The sequence below is a fragment of the Monodelphis domestica genome, chromosome 6 (assembly GCF_027887165.1).
Source record: "Monodelphis domestica isolate mMonDom1 chromosome 6, mMonDom1.pri, whole genome shotgun sequence".
NCBI lineage: Eukaryota > Metazoa > Chordata > Mammalia > Didelphimorphia > Didelphidae > Monodelphis > Monodelphis domestica.
The window spans coordinates 172,009,183-172,024,388 of record NC_077232.1 but is presented as its reverse complement, the minus strand read 5'-3'; the positions used below and the strand labels follow the sequence as shown (position 1 = coordinate 172,024,388).

General features: G+C 34.2%; 1 protein-coding gene across 2 annotated transcripts in view; it reads right to left on the bottom strand.

The window, feature by feature from the left end:
* Positions 1–15,206, bottom strand: part of NAA15 (N-alpha-acetyltransferase 15, NatA auxiliary subunit) — an 84,700-nt gene that overhangs the window by 47,083 nt on the left and 22,411 nt on the right. For both annotated transcript variants that reach the window (XM_007496309.3, XM_007496310.3), the window contains exon 2: positions 3,908–3,992. In XM_007496309.3, the coding sequence (XP_007496371.1) occupies positions 3,908–3,992 (85 nt within the window). The remainder of the gene's footprint in view (positions 1–3,907; positions 3,993–15,206) is intronic.

Here is a 15,206-nt window from a genome sequence, read left to right as displayed (position 1 = left end):
TTAAATATTTTGCAATGCAAATGTATACCACATGTTAGAACTCTCACAACTCCCTTAGCACTATGCCTTGCATAATCGAAGAGGCACATTACCTGTAACATGCACTGAGAGCCAGTCTCAATGTGTATATATATATATTAAATATCAGTGAAGACTACTTTTTTCCCCCAGATGAAAATTCAAATTCTGATATTTTCTTCCTTGTACCCCAAACACATTTTTTTTACCCTTGTAGTACACACATGCCACTTTGAAGAACATTGCTCTATTTTCCAAAGATCCAATATCTGAGTGTGGTAGCTAGCCTTCTCAGAAAAAGTATCACCTGGAAACTTAATTAGTACATCACTTATGCCTTTATTAAATAGCATAGAGACAAGCATATATCCCTAGAATATTTTATGAGAAGTCACATGCCATGTTGATGATGAACAAAGAATTACTCTATTCAGTTATCCAACCAATTCTAAATCCACTAATTCATTTTATAACCTAATACACACAATTCTATCTTCTCCACATATTTTATGAAAAGTTTTGTTAAAAACTAGGTAATCTACAGCATCTTCTTTACCTAGCACTTTAAAAACTATCAAAAAAAAAAGGAAGCTTAGAATATGACATCTTTTCTTTATTAAACTAAACCTAGTTCTTTGTAATCACCATTGGTTTTTCTCAATATTCAATAAAATAATCATATTTTTAATGATAATCCATTCTAGAATTTACCCAGGATTGTAAGTCAAGCTCATTGATATACATTTTGTTGATTGTTCTCTTGCCTTTAGGGTAAAATTTGGACAATATATGCCCTTCAATACTGTGCTATATAATATACATTTCTATGACAGGTTTGTGATGTTTACCAAACTCCTCATTTACTTATCTGCCTCTATAATATACTTCAAAAATAAAATGGTTTCTCCTTCCCTATTGACCCTCATTCAAATGCACTTCTACCACATTTTAAACCTCTGGTTACTGACTTCTTCATGATTATGCTTTCTTAATATATAATGCTACTTGTTTTCAAAGTAGAAATCTAGGTTATCAATCAATGACACCAGATGAACAAATGCGCCAAATTACTAGAGAAATTCAAGTTAAACTAAGAGCCAACAGATTGCCAAAAAAAAAAGGAAGGGAAAGAAAAGAAGGGAGGAGAAGGAAGGAAGGAAAAAAAGGGAGGGAGGGGACACTTGTTGGCAAGGTAGTGGGAGTACAAGAACATTGATGCACAGTTTGTGGAACTATGAATTGGTCCATACATTCTGGAAAATAATTCAGAGCTACGACCAAAAAAACTCACTAAAATGTGAAAACCTTTTGAATCAGCAATACTATCACTATGTCTTATATCCTAAAGATATATATATTTATGTACAAAAATATTAATAGCAACTCTTTGTTACAAGCAAGAACTGTTATCTAAGGGAATGCCCATCAACTGGAGAAAGGCTAAACAAAAGATGGTATATGAATTGGATGGAATATTATTACAATATAAGAATGATGAAAGGGATCGTTTCAGAAAAACCTGAGAACTATGTGAACTGATACAGTGAAGTGAGCTAAAAGAGAGGAACAATTTGCCTAAGAGTCAAACATCTTGGACAAGACATAAGAATTTTGATCAAATATAGTATAATTCCAGAAGACCAAAGATGAAACATGCCGCCCACTCCTGAAAAGGAAGTAATGGACTCAAGGTACAGAATAAGACACACATTTTCCAGACACTGCCAATGGGGGAATTTGTATTCCTTGACCATTGATATGTTAGAATGAATTGGTTACTTCTCCTTTTTAAAAGAGGAGGGAAGTAAAGAAGAGGATAGGGCACTATGCACTCCTAAAAAAAAATGGAGGAAGAAAGAGGTCATGTGTGGTACAAGATCTATATGAACTGATGCAGTGTGAAATGAGCAAAGTTAAGAAAACAATATACATGGTAACTACAACAATATAAAAAACACAACACCAAAAAGTCTAAAGAAAGTGTAACTAAATTATAAAGTTCAAGTGGGACTCAGATGAAGAGATGTGAAAAGACATCCCCAACTTTCAGGGAGGTCCACAGTTGTTACATATATTGCACATGTTTTCAGACAATTTTTCAATTGTACTGACGTTTTTTTCCTCTCAAAAAAAAAAAAACTATTCTTGAGATGGGATAGCTTTCTGGGAGGGGAGAGAAAAGAGATATGTGAAGACAGAAAGCATCAATAAAAATTTGTTTTAACAAAAAGAAAAAGAAAATCACAAAAAAGATAGCTTTGAAAATTTTATGTTAAATTTATTATATATTTTAAGAGAAAAGCTATTCAAAATTTAGATTTGCAATTTCATATATAAATCTTTTTCCTGTTTTACTACACATATTTTATTTCTTGTCAAAGTTCAGAAGAAGAAATATACAAATAAATATATACTCCTTCCACCCTTTCCACTTTAACCTATTCTCTTTCTTCTGGATAGGATATATCTATCTAGTGAATCATGTTTTCATCCCACAAAGTCTCAGCAGTGTAAAAGTTAGGAACACTTCTTTGTTCCTAACATCCTAGAGTGAAGAGTAGTACTTATGAGGTACCTTTTCTTCCAGCTCTCCAGAAAGGAGACCAGCCTACATTTGAAACACAGATAAAGAAAGAGTCTCCATACTAGTTGAAATTATCAGGGCTGGTTTTTTGTTGTTTTTCAGATTTGTGGGTATTAATACTTTATTACCTTATAATAACTTGATAATCCCACTCATCCCAAAAAACAACTCCACAACGACATTCCAGCTATGTAGATAAGGAAGCAGAAATAGGAAAGCAATGGTAACAGCAAAATAAAAAGAAAGGCACAAAAGGGGAAACTGAATGCTTTCTAATACTCACAAACCTAGTTTTAGAGAAGAGCTGGGAAAATATACCTCCCTTGGCTCTTTATAGAGTATATAGGTTTTGCCAAATAATTCCCCTCCCCTTCTTTTTACAATCTTTCTTATAAGGAATGGTTCTCTGAATTGAAGAGGAAAAAATACATTCAGGAATTAAGGTAATACAAAAGCAAAAGATTCCAATAACAGTAAGATTAACAAATCCAACACATCTTGAATTAATTTCTCATCTGATATAAAATTATCAAAAGCTATTTGAGACTTGCTATTTAAATCCAACCTATACGAGGAAAAAAAACTTTTGTGAGAAAATTTTCAACCCAAATCCAGCATGTTTTTCTGAGTCAGAAAATAATACAACTCCCTGAAAAAATTAAACCAAGTTCCAAAACAAAAAGAAGCATGAAATAGTCTAGGAGGTACACAGTAATTTACACATTCTAATGGTTTTCACGTGGTAAAAGTAAAAATATAGATGGGGCAATAATTGAATAGACCATTCTTAACAAAAGTGAGGATTAATATTAGAATAGTCCATCAGATATATATAAAAACAAAAAAAAAGCATAAAATGTACAAGATTATTTTAACCAAATAATTTGACGTCAAAAGAAAATTCTGAATATCCATTCTTTGGCAGATAACCAACCAAAATAGTTTCACAACACTATTAATAAATTATAACCAAGGCCCACCTTAAATTGCAGGATGGTGACCGTTTCCTCTGACTGTCCCTAGCCAATGGGAAGGTAGACTGACGAAGTCACACAATGGCAGCAAAGAAGGCAGAGAATTACTAAATAAGGCAATATTCCTGAATCAGATTTTCATAAATCTATATTACTGGATGGATACAACAAATTCATTCCCTAATTCTGCCAATTCTAAGTTTAAATTCTGCTAAGTGACGTATGTTCCTGAATAATAACAACTATTTATAATCTAAAAGTATATTATTTTAAATAAATTTATAACACAAAACAACTATTATCCAAAAATCTAACAAATATTTAAACTTACCTCCATGCTCTGCAAATTTGGGATTTGAGAGGATTTGTTTGCAAAACTTCAATCCATTTCTGTATTGTTTGTGTTCGTAGCATCTCTATTAATTTAAAAAGAAAGGAAAATAAATTTAGCAAGAACTGGAAAATACTATTTTCATTATAATATTAAGAAATGGTAGGGGATAGAAGACCTTTCTTATAGTCAGGAAAAAAATGGATTCAAGCCCTGCCTCTGCCACATTTTAATTTTGTGACCAGGGACATTTCACTTATTGTATGAGCCTTAGGTAAACTTCTAAAGTAAAAGGTTATGACAAAATGCATATCATCATCATTAGATGTTTCTACAATACTGAATTTACAACACTGATAGAATCATAGGTCAGACCCACAATGCCACTCCATGGTCAACAAATAAGAATAAATAAAAGTGAGCACTATAATTTTATAGAAATGTCACCAGCTAAAAATTATGGTCAATACTTGAAATCAAGAACTTCAGCAAAGAAGGATCTAAAGCAGCCTCATAAATAATAAGTTCTTCTGTATAATACCAATAAATCCCCAGAGGAAAAGCTAGAAGCAGCAATTACATGTAAATAAATACAAAAATGTATGAAACATGTGAGAGTCCATTTGCCAAAATACACAATGCATAATTTAAAGAAACACAACTCAAGATACTTTGAAAAACAAATACAGATTTAAATCGATATTAACTACTCGTGGTTAGACCTTGCCAACATAATAAAAATGAAAATATACCTAAATTAGTAGTAGTAGTCGTAGTCTCTTGGTAACCGAGGATGACAATTGTCTTTGTGCATTTTCATCTATGATAGATGAGTGTGCACAAAGACACTTGTGCATGAAGGAGATTTAAGTGGAAAAGTCGATGCACAGAGCCTTATACCTAAATTAATTCACATGCAAAACTACTAAGTGATTATTTTATAGAAATGGAGGGGGGAGGGGGCAGCTGGGTAGCTCAGTGGATTGAGAGCTAGCCCTAGAGACGGGAGGTCCTAGGTTCAAATCTGGCCTCAGACACTTCCCAGCTGTGTGACCCTGGGCAAGTCACTTGACCCCCATTGCCTAGCCCTTTATCGACTCCAAGGCGGAAGGTAAGGGTTTTCAAAAAGAAATGGAGGGGGAAAACTAATATAATTCAATTGGTAGTACAAAATGTCAAGAATCTCAAGGGAAAATGGGGGGGGAGGGGAGGGATGAAAAGAGCCTATCAATACCAGAGATCAAACAATATTACAAAGTAGTAATTTTCAAAACTATGTGGTACTGTTTAAAAACAGAAAAGTTTATCGGTGGGACAGATTACATACAAAACATCTAGAAATAAAGCAGTCAAGTGTTCAGTGAACCTAGACTTCAATTACATAAAACTGCTAGGAAGCCTGGAAAGCAGTCTAATAGAAATTAGTTTAGATCAGTATTTCATACACTATAGCACAGCAGGTTTCAAATAAATACATAACTTATACATAAAATATCAGAGCATAAATTAATTGGGGAAGGGAAGGTGGAACCTCCTACAACCATGAGTAGTAGAAAAGTTCTTGACTAAAGAAGGGATAGAGGTGATCACAGGAAATAAAATAGATAAGTTTGAATACATAAAAATAAAACTTTTGGATGAGCAAAATCAATTCAGTTTGAATTAGAAAACAATTAGCTGGGGGGGAAATCTTTGCAGAAAACTTTTGTGATAAATGTATGATATTCAAAGTTTGTAAGAATTCATTCAAATATTTAAAAGAACAAATCTACGTAGTCAGATACTTAACAAGTAGTTCTCAAAATGCTCTAAGGTTCTACCTCACACCCCTCAGTGTAAATAATAATAATAATATGATCCTTGTTGAAAGTGTGACCACCAGAGGCTTATTATTACATTTAAGGAAGAAGAAAGCTATAGTTAGATTAGATAGATAGACAGACAGACAGACAGACAGACGGATGGATGCATGAATGGATGCCAAATAATATTGGGAATATGAGGGGCATGCTCAAGCTACCAAGTAACAGAATACCACTGTGATAATATTACTATAACCTATACATAAAAAATATTTACAGGAACACTTGTTAGAAGCAAAAAACTGAAAACAAATGGGATGCCCATCAATTGGGGAATGACCCTTCAAATTACCATATCTACATATAAAAGAATAGTTTTTACCACGCAGTCAAAATGACAAAGAGAATGGATTCAGAGTATCATGGAAAGACTTTTATGAACTGATACAAAAAAGAAATAAGTAGAACCAGAACAATTTATAGAATGATAACAATGTTAGGAAAGATAGTTTTGAAACATTCAAGAGCTCTGATCAACCACAACAAATTAATGTTTCCCACCTCTTGACTTAGATGATAAGACTAGAGGTGCAGAATGAGACATTTTCATACTCAGACAATATGTGAATTTCTTTTGCTTGAATGCAACCAGTTCCTACAGGAAATGACATGGCGGAGGTATCAAAGGAAGGAAGAAGGGAAGGAGTAAAATCATTAAAGAAACATTTTTAAAATGCAAAGAGAGAAGGAAAATCCAAGAGAGAAACAAATGCATTTTAGAACTATCATGTGTTAACTGGGAACAAACACAGAACTATTAAATAATCAGAAAAATCACACTTTAATTAAGGAAAGGGGTTCAGTGGTTTCCTCAAGACCTCCACATCAAGCTGTGAGCTTCAAATCCAAGTAGAGTCCCAAGACCCTGGTTGCTCTGGTCACTGACCTCTGGGAGAGCCAACCATGTGAGATTGACAACTCCAAGGAACAAAAGAATTTGGATGACCTATATGCCATTTGTTAATGTTTGCCAAGTTCATAAGATGTTTTATACTGATCAATAAAAAAACAGCAAAAATAGAATACAAAGTTCTTTTGGGTAAACAGGTTCACTTAGTACTATGATGAATTTAATACTTTAAAAATATACCTTAAAAAACCATACATGACCAAAGTCCAGTTTTTCATGCAATCTTTTCTTTTTCATATACTAAAATTATATTTGTTTGGATTAAATCCATAATTTTTAAAAAAGAAAGAAAATATGTGTGAGAGGGACAATGACTGCTGAAGCAAAGTCCTAGAAGAAGGAAAAGAAAAGAGTGTTAAACACACAAGTAAAGAAATTAGCTTTAATACAGACTCTTCCAGAACTATAGCTATGGTGTGAATTTTAGTTTTACTCCACCCTGCTTAGTCTGTAGAATTCTAGCAACCAGGAATGTAAACTCCCACACTTAAGGATTAACTGTAAGGAGGATGGCCTATGACCAACATGTGCTAGCAAGTAACAAATCAGAAACAACTGACAGACCCCAAGAGCTGTCCTAAGTCAAGCTTAAGCTATCACTGGTACATGTGAGACACAGGAATTGATGTAAAGAACTGCGTATTCTCTCTCATTCTCTCTCTCTCTCTCTCTCTCTCTCTCTCTCTCTCTCTCTCTCTCTCTCTCTCTCTCTCTCTCTCTCTCCCTCCCTCCCTCCCTCTCCCTCTCTCTGATGCAGTTGATTTTATATAGCAAATTATTTGTGGATAAAGTCAGTTTGATTTTGTGAATTGGGAAATTATCAACATCATATCAGCTATGGAGCAGGCTCTTAATCCTTATGCTGAACCTGTGAGTTGCTAGTACAAATATTACTATTACATTTTTCAGATACAGGAACTTAGGATCAAAAAGGTTAACTCACTTATCCAAGATCATAGTTATAGCAGAACTCAAGGCTCAAATTTTCGATCTTTTAACTCCAAAACCAGTGCTCTTTTCCAGTGTTAACATAATGATCCAAAATGTGTATTTCCAAAATTTGTAGATGGGAAGGAATAAGCATATTGGTGGTTAATAAAGAAGAGAACTGGACTATTAATCAATATGCCATAGTTTAATTCCATGGTGTCAGAAAGCCAGGGAAGTGATACTCAGTTCTCCTCTAACCTGAGTGCTAGCAAATATAGCAGGGGGCTGGGTTAGCAAAAAAATAAATAAATAAAAATCTTCCCTAAAATTTTGGCCGACTTTCAGAAAAAACACCAAAGATAAATTAGGACAAATGGATCAGAAAACAAAATATAGGCATATCTCATTTTATTTAACTTCACAGATACTATGTTGCTGGATTTCTATTTTTTTTTTAACAAATTAAAGGTTTGTGCAATCCTGAGCAAGTTGATCAGTGCCATTCTTCCAATTCTAGCAATATTTCAAACTTTTTCATTATTATTATATCTGTTATAGTGATTTGTGATCAGTGATTTTTTTTGTTATTATGGTATTTGTTTCAGAACACCTGTGAATATGCACAATTAATAAACTACAGTATAATGTAAACCTAACGTTTACATACACTAGGAAGTAAAAAAATTCATGTGACTCACTTTATTGCAAGATTCACAGTAACCTACAACCAAGCCCACAATGTCTCCAAGGTATCTCTGTACAATATGTTGTTTTCAGATGAACAAACTTTAAATATAAATATTCACACAAGGTTAAAGAGTATAGAGCAAAATCTTCAGCTAAATTAAGAAAAAAAGAAGTAGCACTACAGAAATAGTAAAAAAAAAAAGATTTGATTAAAATAGATAAAGTAAAAGTTTTTATAATTTAAAGTGAAAGATACCATAGACAACAAATTAATAGTCATAGTTAACATTCACCAAATGATTTATTTAAGTATTTATTGTGAGTAGAATTTTGGAAAACTTAGACATAATATAAGCTTTTAAGAAACAAGAATCACCTCCAAACAACTATGTAGCATTGAGCTCCATTAATAGAGGAATACATCTACAAATGTGAGTTATTACCATCCTAGCATAATGCTTTGCGCTTGCTAAACTGAAGTAAGACCAGATGAAGCTAATACAAGTTGATATGAAAAATGGCTGCAGATGGCAAGTGAAGAATCATGGCATTTTAGAACTATTAAGGATCTCAAAGACTATTCAAGTAAGAACCAAATAAATATGCTTTGTACCTCACTCCTAAAATTTAGGAAATGAATTTTAATATTGAAGTTTTTGTTTGATAGCCACCTTCATCCCAAACTGAAATGCCAAAAGTGAATGGTATAAAATGGGTTTACATTTAAACAATCACTGAAAAGCTTTGTATTTTAAATATGAATAAAAAGGAATTTTGCTACCTGGTTTCTTAGGGTTTCCTTTACTAACCATGGCCGGCTGATAATCTACCACCTATAGAAAACAGTAACAAGTTAGGATCCCCAGAAAAGCTGAACTCAATCTAGAGATGCAATAATTTGCCTCACCCCCTTGGTGTCCTATCTATCCAGAGCAAAGGTGGCAGTTTCTTATTTAGTCCCCCAACCAGGAAAAGAAACATCAATCAGTCTTTCCCTCACCTTATTATCAATCTTAGCTCTACAGGTGGCAGAAATGACCTCTTCTGGACTTCTGCAGTATGTACTGAGATGAAAGAACTAAGCATTGAGTATTTATCAAGCTCTGTCCTAATCCAATATTAACACATGGAAGAAAACAACAGTATCTTGCCACCAAATCACATGTATTTACAGGATTAGAAACTAGGCACAGAGATTCCTTGATAATAGTATTCTTTCTATTATACCATACTGGCTGCTGTCCTTAGAAACCTTCATATGGATAAACCAAAGGATATCAACAATTGGAATGAACACTCATTTCTTACAAGAGAAACTCTGGGTAAACTGCAAAGAAATTTGGTAGAAATTACCTTTAGATTATCATAATACCACACACATATATACATAATTCCACAATAATTCCAAATGCATGCTGGTGGAGTTGTGAATTGATCCAACCATTCTGGAGGGCAATTTGGAACTATGCCCAAAGGGCAATAAAAGACTGTCTGCCCTTTAATCCAGCCATAGCCCTGCTGGGTTTGTACCCCAAAGAGATAATAAGGAAAAAGACTTGTACAAGAATATTCATAGCTGTGCTCTTTGTGGAGGCAAAAAATTGGAAAATGAGGGGATGCCCTTCAATTGGGGAATGGCTGAACAAATTGTAGTATCTGTTGGTGATGGAATACTATTGTTCTCAAAGGAATAATAAACTGGAAGAATTCCATGGGAACTGGAATGACCTCCAGGAAGTGTTGCAGAGTGAAAGGAGCAGAACCAGGAGAACATTGTACACAGAGAATGATACACTGTGGTACAATCCAACGTAATGGACTTCTCCATTAGTGGCAATGCAGTGATCCTGAGCAATTTGGAGGGATCTATGAGAAAGAACACTATCCACATTCAAAGGAAAAACTATGGGAGTAGAAATACAGAAGAAAAACAACTGCTTGATTGCATGGGGATAGTACATATGATCAAGGGCACATGTAATACCCAGTAAAATTGCACATCAGCAACAGGAAGGGTGGGAGAGGAGAAAATATATTCTTGTAACCAAGGAATAATATTCTAAATTGACTCAATAAATAAATTAAAATAATTCCAAATGCATACATCCAAATATATGTATATATTTGTATAAACACACATATATATTTATATCAGTGTATACATTTTTAATTAGAAGAAAATCAAAGGAAATATTCTGTACAACTATGCCAAGGCAAAGATAAACAACTAGAACTGTCAAAGGTTATTATGAAAGATAAAATGGACAATTTCAATTTCATAAAATTATAAAGCTTTTGTATAAACCAAAAAACCCAGGAATTTGAAAAGTAATTAATACTAAAAAGAACCAGATAAGTCAATTGATATACTTTTTTAAGCACTTGACTCTCAAAGGTATTTTCTAAGTGACTTTTTAAACACATAGAAAATGTTTTTACCCACAATTCTTAGCAATTTAGGTTTTTCAAATAACAACAAAAAATAAATGAAACATGGTTCTACCTATAAAGGACAAGATGTAAAAGGATAAACATATGCTTATTTTATATTTTTGTGGTAAGAGGAAATATTCATACTTATTTCTGTTGGGTTCTTTGCCCAGTATTGCTCATTTGGAGCATCAACAAAATTGATTGAACATTTATAAAACAAAGTAAAATAAAATTGTCATTGCATGTAGTTTTTACTCATTTTTTTCTAGTCCTTCAAATTTTCAGAGTTTATAGTTGGGATGTCATAATAATAAAGTTTTGCTTGCATCCTCACTGATAAAATATCTAAGAGATTCTCTGATGATTAAGTTTTAGAACTAATAAGAAATATTCCATCTGACTCATCCAATGGTGCATTTTCAGACATTAATTCAATGATATAAATGTTATGACTACAATGTGTGAAACAGAGAAAAAAAGTATTCCTCGTTTGACTGTAGCATCAATGACAACACATCAGTAAAGTTCCTTATACAGCAGACCTCATTAGCAAGGAGGTTCTTGGACCCATGTTTATGACAACAGTAGATTGAGAGCCAGGCCCAAAGATGGGAGGTCCTGGGTTCAATACTAGCCTCAGATATTTCCTAGCTGTGTGACTCTGGGGAAGTTACTTAGCCTGCCCTTGCCTAGCCCTTACCACTCTTCAATCTTGGAATCAATATGCAATTGTAGGAAATAGTAGTAGTCTCTCGGTAACCGAGGATGATGATTGTCTTTGTGTGTTTTCATCTATGATAGATGAATGTGCACAAAGATACTTGTGCATGAAGGAGATTTAAGTGGAAAAGTCGATGCACAGAGACAGTCCCACTCTCTATTGTAGGAAATAGGGATAGACTTATAGCCCTAAATTATATCCCTACAGAATATTGATATTGATTCCAAAATGGAAGGTATGGATTTAAAAAGAGAGAGAGATGAAGGGCTACAATGGCTGAGAAGTGAAGACAGTTCTTCTCGGCAATGACAGTGTATAGTCACTTACAATAGCCAAGTATTACTATATTTCAATCTAGACATATCTCATATTTGTGGGTCAGTTCTTATAAATATTCAGAAATATATAAAAGCTGAAGGTCAATGAGTACTAATTGGTCTGTTAGAAGAAACAAAAACGTTCATTGGTCTTATTGTCACATGTGGCATCAATGGAAGATACTTATCTCTTAAAAGTTTGTGGAACAGTTATTGGTGTGTGTTCTTTGTTCAGTAAAATCATATCACTGTCAATTCCTAAAAGGAATGAGGTACTTTTTGCTTTGAACTGAAAAATAAAAGTAAAATGTCTCTCAATATAAATTTTGTCTAGCATCTTTGCTATGGAATCTTTTGAATGATATTTATCAGAAGGCATTTATACTTGGTGTATATATAAGGGGTAATGAATAATTGGTGCTGTGTAAGGTATAATGTAAATATATTCAATATATGTAAAAACAGACAAATCTGGCCTGAAATTTTGGTGGCAGGAATACTAAAAATGAATACTTTTTTAAAAAGCATTTCCTGACTTGGGAAAAGACAGTAGTAGAAGCAAGAATACCAGTGAATACTTCAAATATACTAGTGAAACCATTACTCAACCAAGGCAACAATGTAACATGAGCAATTATTTTACATCCCTTGATCTTTTCTTGAGACTTCCAGAGCAAAGACGAAGCATAATTAGAACTATTCATCAGTACTGCAGACAACTTCCAGGCGTAATGAAGACATGTAGGTCACTTTACGAAAGTTCAAAATTTATATAAAAGCCAATAGCAACTCTAACTTCATTCTAATGTAAGAGAGCCAAGTCTGTTCCTATTTATAAATATTCGCCATCTAGATACTGTAAGGATAATTTTTAGTGTTTTGACTTAAAATCTAAAATAAGTGGTCACCATGGGAAATTCCCAAATACGAATTTGGCTATTCAGCTGGGATTTATGGAGATTTTAATTAATAAAGAAGGAATTAAGGGAAGGAGAGACAGAGAGAGAGAGAGAGAGAGAGAGAGAGAGAGAGAGAGAGAGAGAGAGAGAGAGAGAGAGAATTAATTTAAACTGCTCTGGCTCAGGTTGAGCCAAGCAGTAGTTAAAGGCCTAGGCAAAAGTGGCCTCCCTGAACCTAAGGGAGAGCAAGTCAGTCTTTATCACTCACCACAAGACCCTCTCCAAGCTGGGTTCTTCCAATCCAAACTGAATTGCTTCCACTGACTTTTTATCCCTTCCTTTTAAAGAAATTTTCTCTTATGTCACCGCCCCTAAATTTTCATGTCTACCAATCACAGTAGCCGCCTTTTCCCAGGACTGCCCATTCTTAGTTTTCACCACTGTATAGTTCACACCTTCTCTGGTTAGAGTATATCTTCTGAGTACTTCACACTTCTTTGTTAAGCTTGCCTTTTGTAAATTACTTGACCTTTTTGTGATTAATTTAACCTTTACAGGTACTTAACACCTTTTTGTATTAGATCTAAAAATAGACCTAATGTAAGGTTCTAACTTTACTATAAGGTATGAGTTATACCTTCATTATTCAAACAGGAGTTTACAACTTTATCTTTCCCCTAAGGCACTGTCTAAGTAGGGTGGAGTGATTTTAAAAGTTCCCAATACATTCTTGATTCTTGTTAGACCAAGTATCTCCATTGTTACAATAAGGGAATAGTTAGACCAAATCTTCTAAAGTAGAGTCTGAGTAGTTTTTAAGATTCACAATACTCAGACCCAAGCAAAGAACAACTCAAAGCAAAAGCCAAAAATGGCCGTATCTTAAAATAAAAAATAAGACAGGAGTAAGAAGCTTTTGACCAAATGGCATTACAGTAGCAAGTAATTCCAGATGTGTTCATCAAGAGCTGAATAATAGATTAGAAAGTTTGTAATTCCAACACTGAGGAAGGCTAAGTGGTGCCATGGATACAGTGCCCAGCCTGGAGTCAGAAAGACTCATGTTAGAGTTCATATCATCTAGCCTCAGACAGTTAATATCTGTATGACTTTGAGTAAGTCACTTAATCAGGTTTGTCTCAGTTTCTCATCTGTAAAATGAGCTGGAGAATGAAACAAATGGTAAACCACTCCAATATTTTGCCAAAAAAACCTCAAATGGGGTCACAAGAAAATAGATATGATTGAAAGGAATGAACAACAATTCCAACATAAACCAGTAGTCGTAGTCTCTCAGTAACTGAGGATGACGATTGTTTTTGTGCATTTTCATCTATGATAGATGAGTGTGCACAAAGACACTTGTGCGTGAAGGAGATTTAAGTGGAAGTCGATGCACAGAGACAGTCCCACTCTCTCTCGGCATTGGAAGCCTGGGTCCAGTGGCACGAAAAGTCGTTACACCTAGAGACTTCCTCAGCTGCATTGGATGGCCATGTTGTCTTTTGTGCTCCAACATGCCCTTAGCACTCCACAGTGTTTTGGAGGGAGGAGCAAAAGGGAAGAGAAAGACACCAAACTGCTAAGATTATAAGGCTTTGTGTAGAAAAGGATAGTTGAAAAATGTTTTGAAGAAATCAAAGGATTTTAAGAAGCAAAGGTAAATTGGAATGGGTTACTTCAGAAGTAATGAGTTCCTTTGAATTTAGAGTTTTTAAGAAGATATTCAATGATGTATTGGAGATATGGAGATGGAATCCATGATTAGAGAAGGGATTGGATGTCATTGCTTTTGACTCAAAATTTTGGAATTCCTGCACAATCATTGTAGTCTTAGGATACTTGGTTTCCTGCTGATTTTAATGATATTTAAAATCAGAGCTGCTCTTCAGCCTTTAGCCAAGCATCAAGAAACATTTACAATTGACTAGCACATGAAATCATAGAATTATAGGTCAAGATCTGGAAAGGACTGAGAGCTCATCTATTCCAAACTACTCAATTTACAGAGGCAGGCACTGAAGTCCATGGAGTTTAGATGAGTTTCCCAAGATCCCACATGTGATTTGATCTCCAATCTTTTGAATTTAGTTAATGCTCTTTGCCTTGCAAAGATTGATGCATGGGGTTTTCTCACAATTACGCATGTCAAGCAACCCATATGTCTTATCTGAAAGTTGACCCCATATTGGCCAATCAGGTGACTTCTATATTCCTTTGATTGTTAACAGAAATGAGCAGGGTAAGATAGGTATTATGCCCCCAATAAATCTAGTTATTCTTCCCTCTCTGAACTGATTCCAAAGAGAGTAAGGTTTAAGTATTAACTGTCACCACCCTCAATCTCCCTTTCTTGTAATAGTATTCTTCCCCCCCAGCACCTCTTTATGTGGTATAATTTACCCCACTGTACTTCTTCCTTTGCATTTCTCTTAGTACAGTCCTTTTTTCCCCCCTAATTTTTTTAGATATCCTAAACAGCTTAATACAACACTCTCTGCCTATGTATATTTATTCTATCTACTATGATAATGCAATTT